Raw genomic sequence first — 14,794 nt, 5'->3', positions numbered from 1 at the left:
GCATAGTACCCTACACCCCTACACACACACACACACACATTTTCTAAGCCGCTTCTCCCTCAGGGTCGCGGGGGGGTGCTGGAGCCTGTCCCAGTGGTCATTGGGCGGAAGGCAGGATACACCCTGGACAGGTCCAGTACCCTATATAGTTAAATGCAAATGTTTCAACACCCCTGGTCAAATTACATGTTTTTTGGCATTTGTCTGCATATTTTAATGCTCAATTTTATTCATTGGTTAATTTTAACATGTTGGAAAAAATAAAACAAAAATTTGTGCTATACCTTTTGCACAGGGCACATTTTATGTTTTTCTTTCTTCAGCATGTAATTGTAAATGTAAGCTGTAATTTTTATTGAAGCATCCATTGTGCATCATGTTTGGAACTTAATACGCTCATCAAGCATAAAACAATAGAAGTGAGTATATCGTCAAAAATATCAAGACATATTGCTTTGGTAATCACTGAGAAATTTTTCATGGTGCACAGTATGCTACATTTCATTTAACACTGTTTACAATAAAATATATGTACCATTTTGCGTGCAAGAAACATTCCACATTGGGAAGCTTAGGGGGCTGTTCATGTGCCATTAAACCATTAATTAAAGAAAACTGTAGGCAGCCTCTGAGGGTTTATCTGACTGTCTGGGCAGAATGAGCAATTACAGGAAACTATTGAGACTATTTTGCAGTTGCTTTCTCCATTAAATATAGGCATTTGCCCCTCTTCAGCTACTGGCTTATGATTGGTGGCTGTGGTTTCCCATACAAGACAACAAAAAGTCATTTGGCCAGGGGAGCCCAAACTTTTGCATACGACTGTAGGGACTGTATATTGTTGCTATCAGAAAAAAAACATGAAAATTTCATAGGAGAAGTAAAAAAACATCCTTAACTTGTAATTAAAGTTATTGTAATGATTTTTTAAGTCATCATGCAGTTTTAACACAGGTCAACTCTAGTTTTCAAATAATGCAAAAAAGGAAAAATGACAAAAATTGGAATAAGTCTTTTGCATGACTGTGACAATATATATAACAAGAATTTTCAGTGTAATTCTAAACTGAATTCTATCTTTAGCCTCTAAAAATTTAAGCTTCAAAGTGCTCATATCATAGAAACCCACCTTTCCTCCAGTTTGATGTACTGTATAAAGTATGGCCATGATGTTGAAGATTTTAAGATAAAGTCCAAATATTAGAAAATTAAAAAGCCCATTTCAAATTCCATTGAATTCCAGAAACTTAAAAACATACATGTGGCTGCCCATTCAGGATATAACAGTTTTACCTCCCATTCCTTTTGAAGTGATTAGGAGTGGGATTACTGTAGAAAGTCTGTAGATGAGTTATTGTAGTTGAAAATGTTGGGAAAATGACTCAACGTTGTGCTGCTCCTGGCTGTCAGGAAGTAAATCATCAGCGTCAGAACAAAGTCTTGTGTACTTCCTAACTTCCTAATCTCCCCAAGTAATTTTATTCTAAATCTATTTTCTAAATGAAAAATTTACACATTTTTTTGCAGAAAACGCACTTCTGCTTATTTTGACTGTTTTATGATTATTGTTTTTGTATTAATTTGCTAAATTATACATATGGGACAGTATATATATATATATATATATATATATATATATATATATATATATATATATTTTTTTTTTTTTTTTTTTTTTTTTTTAGAAAATCAACAATACATGTAATTATGTAATTAAAATGTGTTCTAACTTTTGCATACTACTGCATGAGTTAGTAACCAAAATATCCTGGTTATTTCTGTGGTCATATGCTAGTGAATTAGGACTGTTTTGTTACATAAAACTGCCTAAGCGTGAAATTCAGGGATAAAAATGCAAAATATGCAAAAAGCTAAAATATGAACTCTTTAAAAATCAAACCAGAAAAAGCACTTTACCCACTCATGATCACTTTATTAGTCTTGACAAGCAAGCTTATGCCTGTTTTTCTGTGTTTCTGAATTTCCTACATAGCAAAGATACTTTTGTCCTGAAAACACACACATACACACACACACACACACACACACACACACACACACACACAAACAGTGAACCTTCGAGGAGGTGAATGTGGCTGGATGCGGTTGGATGCTGCAGCAGTGCTGTAGGGATGATGCCTGCTCTCCTGCTGGTCCTCTTGGCGCCAAGAACAGTAGGGCCGATGCACTTGAGCACAAAGAGCTCTCAGCTCTCTTTTCTGCTTCAAACCCCCAGCCAGACGTCTCTGTCAGCCACACTCTCTGAGAATCCGCTATTACTTGCTCCTCAGCGGACCAATTCCGCAGACATCTCCTACATCAAAAGATATCAGAAAAGTTTTCTGTGTATGCTTGAGGGGAACATTTAGTCAGTTGCATCATTTTGCCATTTGTCTCCATAATAGCCCACTTTTCCTCTCTCAAATGAATATAATGCCCTTGATTACAATAAAGTACGTTTGTGTAATACAAACCTAGTTTTTATATGCCTATCATGTTCAGGGTTTTTCAGGAAAAAATTATTTGAAAAAAGGTGGTTCTTAAAATCTGTTTGATGTAATGTGAATTCAAAGTTAACTCATATGTAACATAAAAGAGTATGCAAGATTGGATTTATTGGTCGCATTTTTATAGGTTAAATTCTAGCTCACAAACGAAGCAGAAATTTAATGTGAGTTAATTGTACACATTTAAACTGACTGTAGCATTACCATTTATTGTATTTGTAGTTATTTGATTAATTTATGCTTGTTTACAGTTTTTTTTTTTTTATCCGTCTTGATGAAAATAGTATTGATGTCACTTTTAATTGTACCTGATTTTGTCTGACATTGAAGGTTGTTCATGTGTTGCTAACTGGCAGAATACAAGTTTTTTTTTCTGATAAAACCGGGATTTTAAAAACCGGGATCTGATTAAAGCAGGATTTTATACAACAAAGCACTTGTTTACATATTAAACATATTCAGTGCAGAATTATGGCCTATTCAGACTACAGCAGTTTTGTTTTCCACTGTTGGCACTGAAGTAATGAGAAATGTTGTTACTGCAGTCTGTAGCAGTTACTGTAGTGGAAGATAAAGGAGAAAATTATGAAGTATTGTGCTGTTCCTGGCTGTCAGAAAGGAAATGCATCACCGCAGCTTTCCAAAGGATACAGATATACAAAAGCAGTGCCTGGAGTTTATTTTTCTGATGTCCCTGAGAATTTCAGTCCAAAATTGACTGGATATTACACATTTCAGTGTGCACTGTTTTTTCCCCTAATTGAAGTGGTACTTTAAGAAATTCATCCATGCCTTTATCCCCATCTGGTTGGACTACTGCAACGGTCTGCTTACTGTCCATTATTCAGAATGCAGCACTCACCAGTACAAATTAACTACAAATGAAAGCTTATTACCCCAATATTAAAATCTCTACACTCAATGTCAATTAATTAAATAATTTATTTGAACTAGTTGGGGCCTAGATTGTTATTTGTCTCAAAATACTACAATAAAGTTAAAAATATGTGAAAAAAAATAATAAGAAAAAAAGTTTCTTCTTTATGAAATCAATTATAAAGACTTTTGTTGAGTAATTTCTGTAATATTATTTAATAACTTAAGTCATATATATATATATATATATATATATACATATATATATATATATATATATATATAGTTATGTAGTGATGTAGTATGTGGTGTTGGGTCCCAACATGTGGACCCTTAAGGTTTAAGGGATTAAAGTATAAGTCACTCTTAGCTTAGGCCCAAAATGCTCTGATCTACTTAAACACAAATCTAATGGGCCTCTCAGATCACTAGGGACTGGTCACCTGGCAGTGACTAGAATTAGAACAAAGCACAGTGAGGCAGCATTTACCTCTTATGCTCCCTAAAGCTGGAAGCAGCTGCCAGAGGATCTCAGATATGCCCTAAATTTAGTCATGTTCAAGACTACACTAAAGCCTTTGATAATTAAGCACTGCCTAGACCGTGCACTTATTTTCAATTATATGCCCTGGCCAAATGACATCTTTTGTTGATGAAAAGACATAAACACAGCCTAAACTATTAAAGGATCAGCAGATGTTAATGCATAGTTTGTCTATATTTGATTAACTTAAAAAAAACAGAAAATCTAATAGTAATTGTGGTGTGTACAAAGTTTGGATTGCAAAGATGTAAAGCCTCATAACTTGTTTGGCCTTAGCTAGCTCATTTGAACTGGTTAGGTAGGTCAAAAATTATGATTAGGAGTTATAATTTTGATGACAGCTCCAGAATGTAATAATTCTTTGACAAATCTTTTTTAATACTTAACAACCAAGGACTTCTCTAAGCAGCTGGCTGAGGAAGGCTATAAAAATATCACTATGCTTCCAGCTCGCAATTTACAAAATTCAAAATGTGAAGAAATGACAGATAAGGAGAATGGTGGAAGTCAAAGTAAGATCAACGAGACTCAAAATCCACCATGAACTACTTCAAAAACTCTAGCTGAAGCTTTTAAAATGGACTTCACACTCTCCTGAGCCACTGAAAATCTGTGGGTAGATCTTAAATATGCTGTTTATGCAAGTCAGCCCAAGATTATTGCAGAACTAGAAGCGTTCTGCAAGCAAGAATGGCTGAAAATTCCAAAAACAAGACTAGAGAGACTCTTTGTGTATGATGTGTGCTACACTATATATTATATTTCCAAAAGTATTCTCTCACTCATATAAATCACTGAATTCAAGTGTTCCAATCACTTCAATGGCCACATGTGTATAAAACCCAGCTCCTAGGCATGCAGACTGCTTCTACAAACATTTGTGAAAGAATGGGTCACTCTCAGGAGCTCTGTGAATTCCAGCGTGGTACCAGATGCCACGTGTGCAACAAGTCCAGCCATGAAATTTCCTCACTACTAAATATTCCACAGTCAACTGTCAGTAATATTATAACAAAGTGGAACTGATTGAGAATGACAGCAACTCAGCCACAAAGTGGTAGGCCACGTAAAATGACAGCGCTGGATCAACAGATGCTGAGGTGCATAGTGTGCAGAGGTTGCCGACTTTCTGCAGAGTCTATCACTACTGACCTCCAAATTTCATGTGGCCTTCAGATTAGCTCAAGAACAGTGCATAGAGAGCTTCTTGGAATGGATTTCCATGGCTGAGCAGCTGCATCCAAGCCTTACATCACCAAGCATAATGCAAAGTGTTGACTGCAGTGGTGTAAAGCGTCAGCACTGAACACTGGCGACGTGTTCTTTGGAGTAACGAATCACGCTGAGTCTGGGTTTGGTGGTTGCCAGGAGAACAGTACTTGTCTGACTGCATTGTGTCAAGTGTAAAGTTTGGTGGAGGGGGGGATTATGGTTTAGCGATGTTTTTCAGGAGTTGGGCCCGGCCCCTTAGTTCCAGTTAAAAGGAACTCTTAATGCTTCAGCAGACCAAGAGATTTTGGACAATTTCATGCCTCCAGTTTGGGATGGCCCCTTCCTGTTCCAACATGACTGTGCACCAGTGCACAAAGCAGGTCCATTAAGACATGGATGAGCGAGTTTGGTGTAGAAGAATTTGACTGGCCAGCACAAAGTCCTGACCTCAACCTGATAGAACACCTTTGGGATGAATTGGAGCATACACTATGAGCCAGGCCTTCTCGTCTCTTCTTGTCTGACCTCACAGATGCACTTCTTGAAGAACGGTCAAAAATTCCCATAAACACGCACCTAACCCTTGTGGAAAGCCTTCCCAGAAGAGTTGAAGCTTTTATAGCTGCAACGGCTGGGTCAACATCTTTTGAAACCCTATGGATTAATAATGGGATGCCACTCATTTCATATGTGTGTGAAGCTCAGACAAGCGAATACTTTTGGCAATATAGTGTAAGTAAACTTGTCTTACCTTAAATTTTGAATGAGTCACAGAATAGAGCTCCCAATCAGAACAGAGATCATTTACATATACGTAAATACACTGTAGAATTTGGGAGCCATAAATACCTGTAATGGGGAAAAATTTCATTTTGATGCAGTGATAGTGTATTCATTTTAAGTATTGTAGAATAATGTGATATGTAGTTCTTGAATTATTTAACAAGAAAATTATTTGGAAACAAAAAATTCTTGTGATTGACCCATCTACATGTTGAAGTCACAGTTAAAACAATAGACTTTATAGAAATAAGGAAAAGTGGTCACCATTGACTGTTTTTGGTACATACAACCAGATAAACATTATAAGTGGGCTGCAGGTAGGAGGGAAAGGATGATAGTCAAGTCAAGATTTATTTACATTTTTTTACCATAGGCATTATCATAATATATTATTACAAAAATCTGGTCTAAGCCCCATATAAGCAAGCGAAGTCCAACACCGCCTAGGAAAAACTCCCTAGGAGCAAGAAAAACAAACTTGGGGAGAAATTAAGACTCAAAATGGGGGGCCCAGTCCTTGTCTGGTCAGCACCGGATAGCAAAATGATAATACAGCAAGAGCAATATGAATAATGGATAACATTTGACAGTTAATACACAGTAGTGAATACAGAAAGAAACCAGCCTATCATTTAACATTTGAGATGTTTAAGTAAACCACCAAAAGCTGATGACTAATGATTGTTAGGCCTATCTGAGAAATAGCTCCATACAAACCAGTGATAGTGTGATTGTTGCTGTCAGTATGTGAAATGCCTTCTGGTATTTGGGGGTCCATGTTGGCTGGGTAACACAGAGTTGGTTGTCTACTAACTCACTCACCATAGCAGTGCTGATGCTAGCTTCAGTAGCAACAGAATATTCAGCTTAATTCTTTTCTAGTTTGGTGAAGAGGTCTTGCACACAATAGCTGAGATCTTACATGTCTCCTCTTTTGTCTTTGGTTTGACAGATGAGAAACAATTCACTCTTTCCACCAAACTCTTTGAAAAGCGGACAAGTTACTCACTACATCGCGCTGCAAAGTTTTTCAGAATTACACCAGGAATCTTTACATTTGCTAGGCTATGAAGGACCAGCTGGGTGAACTACTTTGCTACAGTGCCACTCTGAGGCAGGCCATCGTTGCATTTGTAGATAGTTAAGAATACCATAGATGGAAGCTCATTGTTTTGTGGGTGAAGCAGCTTAACAGTGACCCTTCCCTGAGTTAGTATTTGAGCCTCTGTTTTACATTACAGGAAGTTTATTTTCAAAGACCCTCCAGAATTGTGATTTTGGCACATTTATTGGTTTCAAGAGGTTAATTAGGGTGTCCTGGCACTGACAACTGTTACAGGTCTAATAGAGTAACAAATGACAAATAGATCTGTAAAAAACAGTTAATCCTGTTAAAAGTGTATCACAGTGAAATCCATGAACATAAGTGACTGCTGTTAGGCCTCAGTCACATTTACACTCAAACATGTGTCCTGGGTGATCCAATCATAATTGCAGCGCTACGTACAGGTGTGAACAGGGTACAAGGCATCTTTTAGGACACATTGTGACTCAATCACTTTGGAGGCACTTGGGAACGCATATAACCACATAACATCTTCATGCAATTTCATGCAATTTAAGCACCTTACTCAGCTGCGTCATCATAGCAAAGACAAAAGCAGCTGTGTAGCTTCATTTTTTGCCTCTACTGTTTGTTTACAATTTGGTTACATTAGCAGCTCATGTGGTTTCAACGTTTATAATAGCCCTTTCATTCAGATGAACATGGATTCACAGTACAGTCTTAAAACAAACACAGCAAGAGATTGACAGGTGTGGTACCCTTCTGATTCTAATCACTGGTAATGCATTCAAGACAAAGACCACATATAAATGGCTCCACATCTCGCTGTCCACTTATGATCAGATCCCTCGAGATGCATGTTAATGCCAAGTTTGAACAGTGCCTGCTGTTAATGACGAACCTTAAGTATTAGAGTTAGGCTTTAGATTGGCTCATAAATGTTAATATTTGGTCGAAACCCACCTCAATGATAATGCTAACTTTTGCTAATGTCCTTACAGGATTCTAGTAGTTTGTTAGCATTAAGAATGTAACTGCTGCAGTATTTAAGGTGGAATGGTTGGATGGACATTTCATAGAAGGCAATTCCAGATTAAACACAGGCAGTGGCTGGTATTGAGGTGCACTGCAGGTCTTAAAGTTGTAATCATTAGAGGAGTTCGCTTAACTATATCTGCCTAGCTAACAAAGACAAAAATAATTACCTGATTTGCCAATTTTCCACTGGGTGGTTTAAGAATTTAACAGTTTGGTTTCCATCCGACTTTACAATGAAACAATAATAGTACTATAATACTTGCAGTTTAAAACCTAGCATGATTCTTTTCAATAAAAGTTTATTTAAAATTACAGACATGTACTTATAGTTTCCATAAATTAGGACTTTTTTGAAGGCCCTGAGAGTTCCCTTAACCTTACAGGCCTCTCAGAGTAACAAATGACAAATAGATCATGGAAACACATGACTAATGTTAGAAACACATCACAGTTCAAATGAGAGTTAAATCCGTGAACATCAGTGACTACTTTTAAAAGCCTATCATGACAACGTGTTAGTTTGAATGTGTGATGTTTATTCCTATCTTCTGCCATTTGCAGTGTATGAGCTTTACTAAACATGCTGTATTCATAATGTTTCTGGGCAGCTGGGCTGTGTGTGGTTCTGTCAACGCATGTCTCTGTGTGTTTGTTGGTAAAAGTGAAAATGTGTGAATGTATGTCTGGCCTCGCTCTCTCTGTCTCTCTCTCTCTCTCTGCTGTCGCGGGGTGTGCAAGGTGCAGATAAAAGGCAGTGGATATTTCAGGGCCCTCTCGCTGATATGGCTCTTATCTCCTCGTGTGTTATCTAGCAGCACGGGCGCTGCCTCTCCAGTTACTGATGCTCTGCTAATGAGAGAAACAATCACACTTACTCTCCCCTGCGCCACGGCTCCCCAGAGCCCTCCCCGCACACGGCCCGCAAACACAGAGGAGAAATACACGCCCCAGCTGCATTAATCAAGGCCAGGGGCGTGCGGCAAAATTACACAGAGAGAGGCCAGCCACTAATGATTTCCCCAGAGCAAGGCAAGAGAGAGAGCATTAGAGGGAGAGTGTGTACATGGTGGGTGTGGGAGTGTGTTTGGGACGATTGTGAGTATTGAAGAGTCTGGCCTTGCACTGAAATACAGTGTGTTGCATCAGGACTGCGTTTGTGTTATAAATGTGTGATCACCAGGTTCTCTCTCGCTTTCTATCTCTGCCTCTCTCTCTCGGTCTCTGTCTGTCTTTACGTGTATTTCGGTTCCCGCTGGAGTCTGCCTGCTAGAAAGAGGTCTCATTGATCTACACTGATGATTATATCACTGAGCTCAACAGCAGTATCAGACTGGTTCTATGTGTATGATTGCACAATAGTTTGCGGATGCAGATGTGCAATTGGGGTGGGTAATATAATGATATTCGTCACTATTATGATAATTTATGTCATGTTACAACATTCGGCATGAGCATTTCAGGGATATTGTCAGTACTTAAAGGCCCATATACTACATCCAACCCCTCTCGACTTCCACTTATAACATGTATAATGTGTGGTTTTACATAGAAAAATGGTAAATAATTCTTTTTACATTACTATTTTCCATCTTTATTCCTTAAATTAAACAGACTGTTTTTATTACTGTGCCTCTAAGATTGATAGGAGATAAATAATAATATAAATGTAAAGTAACAAAATACGCAATCAGCAATACGTAAAGAAAAGCATAACATACAGACGCACACTTGCTGCATCTGGGTGGCCAGAGGCAGTGTCACTTAGGCAGCAGAAAGTCTCTAGCCACAGGGGAAGATCTCTATCTGCCTGGATGGCCCAGAAACTACAGTGTAACATCACACAGGCAGATGCCTGAGGAAGCCTCGTAGGCCAGAAAGTCCTTAGCACGAAGGGGTAACATTGCAGATGCAGCCAAACTCAAGGCAGGCTCATAGCTGCATTGCAACATCACCCAAGCATCCCAGGCAGCCACATAGCTACTACATAGCGCTGAATGAGCATTCAGCCCAGGCAGCCACAAAGCTGCAATAATTGTAGAACTACAGAGTAAACCTACATGGTAAGTGGAGCTGATAACATGACCCATGAGTGTAAACCACCATCAACTGACTTGCGTAGACTCAGAGTTTATCATAATATTCTGATTATATGCATGTAACCGCATTGATCGGATCTATGACAAAATCTGATTTTCCGCAGGTATCGGATTACTAAGCACATGTAAACGGCTCATTGTTTTGTGATGTTAGAAAAAAAATCACATTTCTATATATAATCGCCTTTTCAGCCTACACCCATTTAGGCCAACCCATTTACTTTGAAGCTCTAAGGAGTATTTCAGCACAGACTACTTTCTGAATGAGGCACAGCACAGGGCAGCCAATCAGTCATTTACAGATATCAATCTTATAGGTGCGCTAGGGATACAGAGAGGTTGCAAAAGAGTCATGTAAAAATAAATTATGACTGTTTTTAGTTCATAAAAACTCAGGGAAAACACTCAAAAACAAGAAAAATCTAGAATGTGGGTGCTAGAATTTGGGAATGATTCACTTCCACCTAGAAAAATTCCAACACACGCAACACACAGAAGTGAACGTTTCAATTGTTGGTTCAGTTTATATGGCTTGTACAGTGGTTTGTGTACAGCAGTGGTGCTCGGTCATGTCTCCGACAGGTATGTTAGTGCTCTTCATTCGTCCACATGCTGTGGATTTTCAGAGCTTTTATATTTGGGTGTGAGTTTGTCGTGGCCCGACCTCCCTCTCATCAAGATGTCCGCATTCGTTTTGGTCCCATCAGTATTCTGGAGCCCGTGTACCCGGCCTTGTATATTCACTTACGGCCAGCCGGGCACAATTAGCTGCTAACATTACACGGCAGAATTAAGCCCGAGACCCAGTCCCCTTGGGAAATTAAACCAGCGGCAATTCATTAAACCACAAGCCAAACATTAACAGGCATTTGCATTTTTATTGCTCCTGAAAACAATGGAAGCCTTCCATTATCTTCCCGCCACAGAGAGCCTCCTTGTTTATTATTATGATGTCGTCGCGTATAAAAACAATGGCGTTTATCAGGGAGAACAGAGGAACAAGAGGCTGTTTTAATCGCGGCAGGTCTGCGGAGGGTTATGATTATTGAAAGAACACAGTGCAAGTAGCTGACGAGCCCGACAATTGAGCCGTTTTGTTATGTAAATCCCATTGTCACCCTGTCCCTGAAATAAACAAACCGGAGGAGAAGACTGTGGCGTAAAGCTGAGCGATTAAGCTGAATAAGGGGAAAAGTTTCAGGGACGTTCTGTCACATTAATTGGTTTCCCTCTTGGAATTCTGCCAGTCTCATGTCTAGGAATGAAAGATTTAAACACTCTCCTCCTCCTCTCTTATTTTCCCAGGTGAGTGGCGTGTGTGCGCACACACCCCAACGCGTGGCACGTGCTGTAGCATCGTCAGCAGAACACACACTCGCCTCCCCGGTGGCCCGCAACCCACAGTCCGGCAACCCTGACCCTGACCAGACTCTGGTCGGGCGACGCAGGTAATGGATGAATCAATGGGGGGGATGGAAATCGTAACAGACTATTTGGCACAGAAATGACACAGAAATCACATGGCACATTGGCACCGTGTGGCACATACCACCTGTTATGTAAAAGCTTAGTTCATTACCGCACCCCAGCCCTCTCTGTCCCTTATAGATGGAAAGCGCCTTAGCACTAGGGTTTGGTGGCATAGCGGTAATAAGATATCCCACAGTATTTAAAAATGATGCTAGTATTTAAAACGATTTTAAAATTATGATGTGTCAAATATTAGAGACTCTCCAAAGAAAAGACATATTAACCTTTGCATGTTCAGTTATTATTTTGTTTTCTGTTTTACTTTGTACAGCCTTTTACATATGCCAAATATGTTTTATTTATGTTTTAGTGACTCTTTATTTTAAACAAAGGGCATCAAAAATGCAATACCATGCTTACATTATTATTTTTTATTTTATCTGTATTAATTTTTCCACACCCATTCCTAACCTTTAAGAACCTTGCAGAAAATAAAGAGAGGAGAGATGGTACTTAGGAAACTTATAAACCATGCCCAGGTTTTATGAAAAATATACTTTTCTTTTTGATTGTGGATGTAAGTCTCTCAACTGCCAAACAGGAGGACAGTTTCCCTGCAGGTTACATTCTTCCAATGCATGGCAATGCTTTGTATTTTTAAGTTTGGATTTGTGGTTTCTAATTACAATGTTTTTGGGCTAAGACCCAAAATACAAAGCTTGAGGCATACTGGAACTGCCTTACCAATAATTTTGGAAACAGTGCTCATTACATCATTCCAAAATCTTTGCATAAATTCACACTCCCAAATATAATGCAGTAGGGTCCCCTTTTATCTATTATGTTTTGTGCAAATGTTTTGAACATTGAGATTAAACTTGTTCAGGATTCTAGGTGTTAAATAAGTGTATATATTGTGTACTAACTGACAAGGTTTGTGCCTGAGTGCAAATAGCGCTCCACTCATAATATCTACCTAGAGATCTTGCTGCATGATTTACTGCTGTTTCTTCAATAGTACTTAAAGGTAGCCATTATGTGGAGTGTGATTTTAGAACTTACAAAACTACACACTTGCAAATATCTGAAAAGGTCAGTCTTTGAAATGCATTTTTTTTTCTCTAAGACCTTCAAAAGATATCAGTGTTCTATCAACTTAGAGGTCTGACACTTTTCATAAACCCATCTGTGCCCACATTTTGAATCCAGAATCAGATTTACCAGAAGTAAATATTGCATTTCTCTGAACTAGGGAAAACTAGGATATCGCAGGCATCTCTCCAAGCATAATGTGAAATTCCTGCCAGACCTTAACAGTGTTTATAACAAATGGGTTGGATGTCTTTTACTTTAGTGCCTTTAAGGAGTCAGAGTACATATAAGTGCTGAGATCCAGTTCTCCACTAGCACTCACCTCCATCTGAACACATGATAGAGTGAAGTGCAGAATCAAAAGAAAGCTGACCTCAGTTGGGCTGCCTAGAAATAGTATAGAAGTTTTAGGCCACCTCTATTGTATGGAAGATAATGCAATGACAAACAAAGCCTTGGCTGTCAATTGTTCCAAATAAATGTGTTAAAGAGCTTTTCCATATAAGAAAAAATTGAAGGGGTGCAAGTATAGACTGAGATAAGTAATGTGTATATCTAATAATGATGTCTTGCATCTGAGTAATTACTAGTTTGGTGTTGGTGGGAAGCGGTTTTTCAAATATACTAATTCCCACAATATTTGAATATTTGAAAAAAAAACACTACAAGGTTTCGAGATTTAATTATTTGTGACAACCTCAGCTTTTGGTTCACAATACAGTAGCTCAACCCACTGACAAGTCACTACTCAAAACAAGACAGTTCATCAAACTTGTAACTGTCAAATGTTTTATCTGCATCCAGAGATAAGATACAAGTACCTATGACTCACTCCTTTTCATAAATAATATTCAAGACTCATCTAATATTACAGAACACATGTCTATTGTGTACCAAACCATTTTGGTCAACTTTAATAAGAGACTGAAGACGTACTTCTAGTCTTGATACAAAAATTCGATCAATAATTTTTACATTTGTTTTAAGCAAAAATGTTTTACATTTATTAGGAGGTTTTCCTAGTTTTGGAATAATATCATGTGATCAGGGAGGAAGGACGTAGTATGTTTTTACGGGCACTATATACATTTCTTTTAAGGGACCAGCTAACTTATCTTTGAAAGAAAAATTGTTTGAATTGTCCTTTTTATCTAAAGATGAATTTCATAAATTTTGGCTTAATCTAAAAGACAGGAAGGCTGCCTAAAAATGTACTTTGCTTCTCCAAGACCCTCAAGATTCTGATTTATACGAAGATTAAAAAATACTGCAAAAGGTTCATTTATCTCTCTAGTTAATATTTTCCCAAAATCTGCTTGAGTATTATTGATTGCTCTGCCTGATTCAAGGTTTTTAACCTGCCAATCTAGCAGTTTGACTGACTTATTGTCTTGCTCATAAAATGTCTGTTTAAGATGTATAAGACTATTTTCAGCCTTCAAAAGAGAAATTGTATTGAGCCCAAAGAGAGAGCAGTTCTTGATGACGATGATTGATTTGTCTTTATGCATGTCTTATTAAAACTCGTTAATTTTATTTTCTAAAGAACGCAGTTTCAATCTAAGTTTTGTTAGTTTGTGAACTAGTGTAACTAATGATTTGCCCTCTTTTATTGACCTTGAACGGTACCCACCTTATAACTTTCTTTCAGATGGGTGGAAAAGAATTAAATTGGTGTTAGTTCCAGTAAGCATCATGAACTCTAAACTGTGAAGCCATTTTTAGTGTAATCACTATCTATAAGTTCATTTAATCATTTTTAAAACTGGGCTATTGTCATAAATTACAATTCAAAATCAAGTCTTGATGTCAGAATTCAAAAAGACAGTCATGAATTAGAGAAAAGAAATGGTTTAAAACCTAGAAATAGTCTGCTGAGGAATAAGACTTTGCTGATGATGAGTAGTGAGAGTAGTGAGTTCTATCAGTGTATGTTCTCCTCCAAGGATCACATAGATTTAGCTCTTCCGAGAAGTCCTGTAATCTTTTCCTACTCTGTGCGTGAGCAGAATTGATACTTGTTGATCTGCCCAATTGAGAAATGAGTGTACAGTCATAATTGTACAGAAATGCTCTAGGTTGGTCTTCCAATGAGGAGCCACTCTACCGC

General features: G+C 38.1%; 1 protein-coding gene across 1 annotated transcript in view; it reads left to right on the top strand.

Moving 5' to 3' along the window:
• Positions 1 to 14,794, top strand: part of gpc3 (glypican 3) — a 217,337-nt gene that overhangs the window by 120,565 nt on the left and 81,978 nt on the right. Inside the window, exon 4 of the mRNA XM_017707063.2 lies at positions 11,428 to 11,570. Within this exon, the coding sequence (XP_017562552.1) occupies positions 11,428 to 11,570 (143 nt within the window). The remainder of the gene's footprint in view (positions 1 to 11,427; positions 11,571 to 14,794) is intronic.

The sequence above is a fragment of the Pygocentrus nattereri genome, chromosome 8 (assembly GCF_015220715.1).
Source record: "Pygocentrus nattereri isolate fPygNat1 chromosome 8, fPygNat1.pri, whole genome shotgun sequence".
Classification (NCBI taxonomy): Eukaryota; Metazoa; Chordata; class Actinopteri; order Characiformes; family Serrasalmidae; genus Pygocentrus; species Pygocentrus nattereri.
The sequence above is the reverse complement of the archived record's forward strand: the minus strand, read 5'-3'. Positions and strand labels throughout refer to the sequence as shown.